Consider the following 8,921-nt stretch of genomic DNA (forward strand, 5'->3'; position numbering starts at 1 on the left):
CACACACACACACACACACACACACACACACACACACACACACACACACACACACACACACACGCTCGCACGCGCACACACACACGCACACACACACACAGACACATAGATACACCAACACACACCCACACACACACACATACACACACACACACACATACATACACACACACCAACACGCACACATATAGATACAACTACACACTAACACAAAGCCTCCAGGGTTTCCAGTGCATTCCAGTGAGAACCGCGTGGGGCCAAACCCACGGGCAAAACCCCCGACCCTCTTGATATTAGTATTGAAAACAAACAGCCACCCATACGAACACGCACCTGTCGAGTGTCTTTCACACAGGCTTGTTTGACCAGAAACGTTCACAAGCACACACTTTGACAACCTACTTGTCACACACACTTATTTGTACACGCCTATTGCCAACCCCCAGTGACATTAGCTTTAGCATGCAGTCGACAGAGACTCCAAGGTCTTTGCTGGCTCCTATTCTACTAGGAGAAAAGGAGAGTAGGAAGCAAGGGGGATAGGCGGCTAAAAGTATAGGGGAGTAGGAAGGTAGGCAAGGCAAGGCAAGGCAACTTTATTTATATAGCAGGTTTCTAGCAGGCTAGGCGATAATGATACTCGATACCAGGAGACAAGGAGGCTAGGGGACTAGGAGGGTAGGGTGCTAGGAGACAAGGCAACATTGGGCCTGCTGAACGTCCTCACCTGGTCAACACGCTAACCGGGATTTGTCTTATAGTGTTTGATACTGGGTGTTAAAAATGTCAAAGATATTTTTCTTTCTCTTTCACACGTTCATGTTTTTTTTCTAAGTTGCTGCTAAAAACGACATGAAAAAAAATATAAAAGATATATATGCAATTAAATCGAATATATCTAGTTAAATGTCAATATCTAATGGGATCAGGAGCTCAAGAAAGACTCTGGTATCGGAGGGTTTAGGTGTGTAAAACTCTTCAATTAGATCTCGCTTTGCTTTGAATTTATTTCCATTCTCCATTTTCAAACAGGGCTCTCTCTCCCTCATCTTCCTCCCCACTTTGTTACCCGGCACACTGTCAACCCCCTCTCTATCCTGCTCTCTCTCTATCTTGAACGCCGCCCCCCCACCATCCTAGTGGCATTCCTGCCCTTCCCCCTCCAGCTCACCCTTCTGCTTCTAACCCTGGGAGTGATGATGTAAGACAGAGGCAGAGAGAGAGAGAGAGAGAGAGAGAGAGAGAGAGAGAGAGAGAGAGAGAGAGAGAGAGAGAGAGAGAGAGAGAGAGAGAGAGAGAGAGAGAGAGAGAGAGAGAGAGAGAGAGAGAGAGAGAGAGAGAGAGAGAGAGAGAGAGAGAGAGAGAGAGAGAGAGAGACAGACAGAGACAGAGAAATACATAAATAACTAACTCAGTATGCTGTAAATGGCTGATTGGCCGGCCGAACCACTTAGCATGTGCTCATACTGATTTCGAACAGGACCTTAAGTTTTTAGATAACCTTGGCAAGTGATTTGTTTTCCGGATAGTTTGATTGTTTGTTACTTTTCAATAAGGAAATGTTACTATGGTTGATAATTAACCTAGAGAACATACATTCAACTGCAAGTAAAATTCAATGCATAAAATGGTAGTGGTAGAAGCAATATTGTTGATATTTGGTGTGGAGAGTGCATATGAAAAAGGAAAGGGACAGAGTGGACTATATTGTTTTTATTCTCTACATCAAACGATCAATTAAACATTCATCATCAGGTTGCATTATTACAAAAGAACCGCTGCATACAGCTTTTAACGTTATGTAAAGGATATGTGAAAGACTAGCTCGAATCATACACTAATATTAAATGTCTGTTTAAACCCAGGGTCGCTATATTCAAAGGTTTCAAGGCAGTAGGGCAGTACTTTTACTTCCGTTCCTCAAGTCCACCATCTGGCTCTGATATATTTCTCTCTTCCTCGCTCTCTTCCTCCTTAAATACTTCACACACATACACACGGCCCTCCTCATACACTCGCCTTATGCCCTCCCTCTCACTTTCAGTTGCACTTTGTCTGAACTACCCTAAAGTGATTCCATGTTGTGATCTTCTCTTCGCTCAACCACGTCAGTCCTTTTCGCCTGAGCAACCACGACAGATCTTGTGGTGGTATTTTGTTTTTGACATATCCCATAATAGGAAGTCGGGCGTTTTTTATTTCATCAGCTTTCTGGCATCCTCAACCAAGGAGGGCGCTGGATTGACTTGATTGGTTCGAAAGATTTCCTTCAGACCAGCTCCACAGCCTGGTTGTCTGCAGCGCTGATGGACTTGACCATCTCAGACACGTCTTCGGGGGCGTTAAAAGATAAGTCTTTGGTCACCTCCGATTCATGGTGCTCAGTGAAAGCTTTCACCGGCAGCTCGGCTTCGGTGTTGTTCACCTGTTCCTCGGAAAGAGCGCTGGAGTCGCTGGACGCTCCGTTCACCACGGGCAGCGAGTCTAGCTCTTCCTCCTCCTCCATGGCCAAGTCACTCTTTGAATCTCCATTCTCCATCTTGGTTACCACCTGGGGCTCTGTCATTTTCTCCTCCTCTACTGCTGAGACCTCAACGAACGCTACCACTTCAGCGGGCACCTCGCACACAGCGACCACCTCAGCAATGGCTTTTGGGGCTTCAGGCTCAGGGGTAACTTCGGTCACTGGGTCTTCTGTCGCTGGTTCTGGTTCGGTTCCACAGGCCTCCGGTGGTGCCGTTTCCGGCATGACTTTTTCGAAGCCCTGCTCCTCAACTGCATCAGCCCCAGCTTCGGGCTCCAACACTGGAATCGGAGCAGCATAAGCCGGTACCTCTGCGGACAGCTCCAGGTTAGTTATTGACTCAGACTGGAGCTCAGTAGCGGCTGTTTCTTCGCCATCGACTTCTGACTCAGTGACAGTCTCTGGAACAGGCTCAACAGCTGCACTGGGGGCTTGGACTTCTGACATCTCTGTGTGGGCTTCGGGTTCAATCACGTGTGTTTCTGGTGCTGGGGGGGAGTCCCCCACAAGGGACTCAGAAGGCTCAGGTTCGGGCTGCTCCACTGGTGACCACCCTGGTGTCTCCTGGGTTTGTGCAGGCGCGTCTAGAGCGTCACATTGTGCAGTCTCAGTGGCTTCAACTAAATCCAGTTCTGGGTTCTTCTGAACTGAAGTAGGCTCCTCAACAGCCAGTTCTCCGGCAAATGGTTCTACTGCCACTGGTTCTACAGCAGCTGGTGTTTTGACTAGAGCCACTTCCACTGTTGCTGGTTCGGGATCCTTCTTAACAGGAGCAGGTTCCTCAACAGATAATTCTTGAACCGGAGTGAGTTCTTCTGTAGACAGTTCTATGGCCACTGGTTCTGCTGCAACAGCCTCATCTGCAGCCGGTGTTTCTACTGCAACAGGTTTGATTGCCACTTGTTCTTCTGCTGCAGGTTCTTGGTCCTTCTCAACTGGAGAAGATTCTGCAACAGGTTCTACTACTGCCGGTTCTACCTCGGCTGGTGTTTCTACTGCAACAGGTTCTACTGCTGCCGGTTCTACCTCAGCTGGTGTTTCTACGGCAACAGGTTCTACTACTGCCGGTTCTACCTCAGCTGGTGTTTCTACTGCAACAGGTTCTACTGCTGCCGGTTCTACCTCAGCTGGTGTTTCTACGGCAACAGGTTCTACTGCTGCCGTTTCTACCTCAGCTGGTGTTTCTACGACAACAGGTTCTACTGCTGCCGGTTCTACCTCAGCTGGTGTTTCTACGGCAACAGGTTCTACTGCTGCCGGTTCTACCTCAGCTGGTGTTTCTACGGCAACAGGTTCTACTGCTGCCGGTTCTACCTCAGCTGGTGTTTCTACGGCAACAGGTTCTACTGCTGCCGGTTCTGGGTCCTTCTCAACGGGAGCAGGTTCCTCTATGGATATTTCCGGAACGGGAGCAGGTTCCACTGCAGCCGGTTCCACTGCAGCTGGTTCTTCTGGGTCCTTCTGAGCTACAACAGGTTCCTCCTTAACGGCAGCGTCCGCCTCCTTGGAGTCACCCGTCCCCATCATGCCCGCCGCAGCCTGTGATATCTCCGCCACTGCCGAACTCACTACCTCTTCCACCGCAGCTGACGCTTTCTTGCCGACCTCAGCAGTCACTCCGGCCGCCTCGGCGGGGAGAGCGCTCTCCACCGCCGCCTGGACCGACTCCACCGCGCCGACGGCCGCGGCTGTGATCTCATCCTTCAGGTCTTTGGGGTCACTCACGTCGTAGCCCTTCTTCTTCTTGCTCAGTTTTCCTCCCATGGCGACTCCTGGACAAACATATGTAGAGGACGTTGTGTCAGTTACTGTCAACAACAGCAATTACTTTTCATTACACAGATGACCATGATCCTGTAATTCCCAGCCTGGCTGGATTTACAGGATGACCAGACTGACAGGATGTACTATGCTGCACCCTCATCAAATCATTTATATTGGGCTACGAATATGATGAAGAACATCATCATAGTCCTATCAAACCATTTAAAAAAACACAACCATTCTTACAGCAACATAACTATCCAACAGACTTTCAAGATTACACAAAACAAACATGCCAGAAAATATATTCAAAAGCGTTATTATTTCTTTACTTCTTTACTTTCCCAAATTTCATTTCCCAGATCAGTGAGGAGAACCCTCTGTGTATATTCCATGTCTATAGGGCCTAGATTAGAGCCAGATTTGGCCAGGCTCGGAGCTCTGTGAGAGAGGGCTGGAGTGCATTCCTCTGTGGGGCCAGAGCCCCACACAGCTTGGCTGGAAGACAAGCAGGCCGGGCCTGGGAACCAGGCTTTTACCAACTCATTCTGAACTCACAGTGTCACCCTTACATGGATGTCGGCCAACACTTTCCGTCAATACACTACAACACTTATTAATGCTAATATAACTAATACTACTGCTGTACTACCACTACTAATAGTACTAATATTACTAATACTATAGACCAACGGACTCACAGACACACAGAGTAACCCTCACTGTGGATGTCTAACAACTCTGGAATTTGACCACTAATGCTAATGCTGAGACAACTAACACTAATGCTAATAACTTCTACACTAGATCTTGAGCCTACATAGAGCATACATGTCTGCCAACTCTGTAGACCATATGAATGCAATATTATGACTAATTACCAATACTACTAGTATGACTTACTTTGAAACTGCTACAACACAGACTATTACTATGTAAGAATAGAGAAGAAGAGTAGGGGAGAGGAAAGATAGAGAAAGCCAGAGAGAGAGAGAGAGAGAGAGAGAGAGAGAGAGAGAGAGAGAGAGAGAGAGAGAGAGAGAGAGAGAGAGAGAGAGAGAGAGAGAGAGAGAGAGAGAGAGAGAGAGAGAGAGAGAGAGAGGGTTGCATCAGAGGGCAGCTTCCCTCTGAGATAATGGAGAAGTCAGCAGAGGAACCTCGCAAACAGGAACAACCAGTTAGGACAATAAGAACAGTCTGCCCTCTTTAACCCAATACCCCCGAAACAAGCTTCTGCCTGGAATGAAGAGGACGTAACACGGGAACAGTACCAAGTGGGGTAGAATTTCACATACGTCCACATCTTGAGAATTGGCCAACCCTCACGTGACTCAAGATATGCAAAACTAAATTGCGCATGCGGTTTCAATTATGACATGCCTACTGTAATAAAAAAAATGCCAATACATGGTATGAATAACTGCTTTATTGGATGGGTGGGTGGGTGCAAAGCAGGGAGCTGTCCGTAGTGCTGCAATCAAGAAAGGGTGCGCCACGCGCCACGCGCCGCGCGGCGATAGGCTATCGTATCCATTACGCAGATTAATACTCGGATCCCTGGCCAAAAACCCACTGAGCGTGAAAAGAAGACGCCGAGGCTTTTCCCCTTTGATGTTACCTCGACCATAGGTCTCTCCAGTGAAGTCTCTCTAATTAACCAACAAAAGCGTTTTTTTGCCTATTCTGGTTTTATTGAATAAATTTGGTGGGCGTCAGAGAAACGTGATACCTGCTTACTCTCTGCAGAGACCAGCCTCCATACAAATCGAGGATTCAACCCATATCTTCCAAAGACCGAGGCGTCGAGCTAGTCTGTATTCGACTTTGTCACTGATTACGTCAAAAGATTGTTGGGATTTCGTCAGTTGATGATAATTAGGGATTCATTAAGGTCCAAAGGGGGAATGCAGTTTGACATGCACAATGGTTTCAAAATACGTGATATGCAAACAAAATGATGCTCAAACGGATGATTGAAAATATCATTGGATGATGTCATAAGAATAGGCTGCGGAAGCTGAAGACAATGAACACGCCGACTGTGCTGCTGTTGAGGCTAGGGTCTCCATCCCCCATTTTAGTGCCCCCCTGCCATCTCTTATCAGCTCTGGATTTTCTCTCACCGGCTTTTCAAGAACTCGCAGTTTCACTGGATAGCCGTGGGCTATATTTTTGGTCGCTTTTACGACATTTCTTATTCTTCACTTCAACATACAGTTTTTCAATTTGTCGAGGAAATCATATTGAAAGGAATTATTTGCACACAAAATCCACCATAGAGCTCCCTCGAATAGCCTATCTCTTTACACCATGCCAAAAATGCCATAGCCTAATTTTGCAAAATAAATACCACTTTTGAGAGATAAGAAAGAGAGAGCGAATATAACGAGGGAGAGAGATATACGGAGAGAGAGGGCGAGAGTCGGGGGAGAGAGGAGAAAGAAAGACAGAGAGAGAGAGAGAACAATGCAAGGGCACCATATTCAGATAATAGTAAGCCCCTTTTTCTCCGTCTTTATTCTTAATGTTCCCCGTTCTGTCTTTATTTCTACGGACTTGCTTTCTTTCTTGTTCTTGTGTTTCAACACCTGGCGTAACCAGCAAGGAGTTATGCATTAATGTACAGAGATTAAAAAAAACTGACCTGTATGATTTGTTGTTTCCAACCGCACCGAAAGCGATCCGCTCACTCGCCGGGCCGAGTGGACGTATAATAGATGGTATAATAGCAAGAATATTAATAATAGATGATATATAATATAATACACTGTTCGGCGACTGACAGCTGCACAGATTCCGCCCCGGTGCAATGTGGGACCGAAGCAGGAGAGCGCTTCACTATTGCCCAGACATCTGTCGCAATCACAACCCAGCCTCTTAGCCCTCCCTCTACTCCGACTAACCCCACCTACACACACACACACACACACACACACACACACACACACACACACACACACACACACACACACACACACACACACACACACACACACACACACACACACACACACACGCGCGCACACGCACACGCACACACCGAAACACACAACCACACACACACACACACACACACACACACACACACACACACACACACACACACACACACACACACACACACACACACACACACACACACACACACACACACACACACACACACAGTTAGCTGGGAGCCTACCGTTTTCTCCAACGGAAACAAGAGCACTAGGGGTCATTTGGATTATTTGGGTTAGCCTTATGTAAAAGAAACATATTAACAGTGTTTCTATAGCAACACGCCGGGATATTTTAATGAGGTGACGTAAATCGTCCCTTTTCACAGAAAATTAATGTTCAACCAAAATAAATAGTTGTTGTTGAGATGATCCACATATCCTTTTCTATTTGCATTAGTCCAACAAGATGTGTATTATATTTTAATAATCAATCAACAATTAAACAAACAATGTTTTACCATTGGTTTATCTTCTGTGTTTTTTGAATAACATAGAAATCATGAGGACATGAGGAACCTGGGTTCTCCGCGTGACTCTACACACGCCTCAGAACTCTCTGTCTGAACTAGGCCACAGCAACACAGAACAGGAAGGGGCACATTCCCATTCGTGCATCCCAAGCAGCCATGTAGCTGTAATATTTGTCTCCGCTCCGTTAATGGATGTGGACCAAGAGGTAAACTTAATGAAATTCTACAACCTCCCATCACATGGGAGAATAAGATAACAAGAAAAACCTGACCACTTCCCTGTGCCATGACTGCATGTATGTTAGCGCTGCGTATAAAGCAGAACCTGTTTAAAATGTGAAACATTCCAATGAAACAAACTGAAATATAAGAGCCAATTACTTACATACTATCCTGCATAATCAATTGTTAAGCCTACCAAGTTTCAAAAACATCCTGTGGACAATGTTGCAGTTCTGTTCATTAACTAAACTGCCCCTATTTTAGAATTAGAGGTACAGTTATGGGTGTCAGTCTATGGTGTTGTTTTCAATAGTAAGGTGTTGAACGACCTCTCACCTCAAACAAGTGGATTTAATAGCAACGTGTAAAAACAACTTCCAATCTCATAGTTTTTAGTTGAAGAATGCAGTAATAACTGTATTTTTAGGAAAACAGCGCCATCTATGGCCACTGAGAAACAACCATGCAGTCAGTATTAAACCTGAAATCCATCCAGGCAATATAATCGGACTCACTTCTGGGTCTATCTCCCACCATTAATTTGTAAAAAAAAATATATATATACATGTATATATATATATATATATATATATGGAGATAAAGGATAAAGCGTAGCCAAGTCAATAAAGTCTGACGTCCAATTATTTTGGCCTCCTCTGCTTGGCATTATTGTTGTGGGACGGAGGGTTCCTATTTCTGTCTGCATGGAGAAACATCTATGCTAGGTATATCAGCAGACCTCTTGGGGTTGTCGTGCTGGCCGAGGAATACAATGAGGGCAGGTTGTCTTTGACATGACGGAGCTCTGTGGTATGCCTGGTCTTTTATAAGAACGGCTCCCAGAGGGGTCCTCCCACCAACAAGACCCACCGCTTCACAAAGAGAGGGCGAATTCTACATGGGGTCAAAGATCACCCCAAAATAATAATTGAAACATCC

General features: G+C 46.0%; 1 protein-coding gene across 1 annotated transcript; it reads right to left on the reverse strand.

Moving 5' to 3' along the window:
* Window positions 1–1,668: 1,668 nt before the first annotated feature.
* On the reverse strand, window positions 1,669–7,131 carry si:dkey-56m19.5 (fibrous sheath CABYR-binding protein). The gene is made up of 2 exons (XM_056608367.1): window positions 6,933–7,131; window positions 1,669–4,296 (listed from the first exon to the last, which is right to left on the reverse strand). Exon 2 carries the CDS (start codon window positions 4,286–4,288, stop codon window positions 2,270–2,272), a length of 2,019 nt encoding a protein of 672 aa, XP_056464342.1. The 5' UTR covers window positions 4,289–4,296; window positions 6,933–7,131; the 3' UTR covers window positions 1,669–2,269.
* Between the last annotated feature and the right edge of the window lie 1,790 nt (window positions 7,132–8,921).

Source organism: Gadus chalcogrammus, chromosome 14 (genome assembly GCF_026213295.1).
Source record: "Gadus chalcogrammus isolate NIFS_2021 chromosome 14, NIFS_Gcha_1.0, whole genome shotgun sequence".
NCBI lineage: Eukaryota > Metazoa > Chordata > Actinopteri > Gadiformes > Gadidae > Gadus > Gadus chalcogrammus.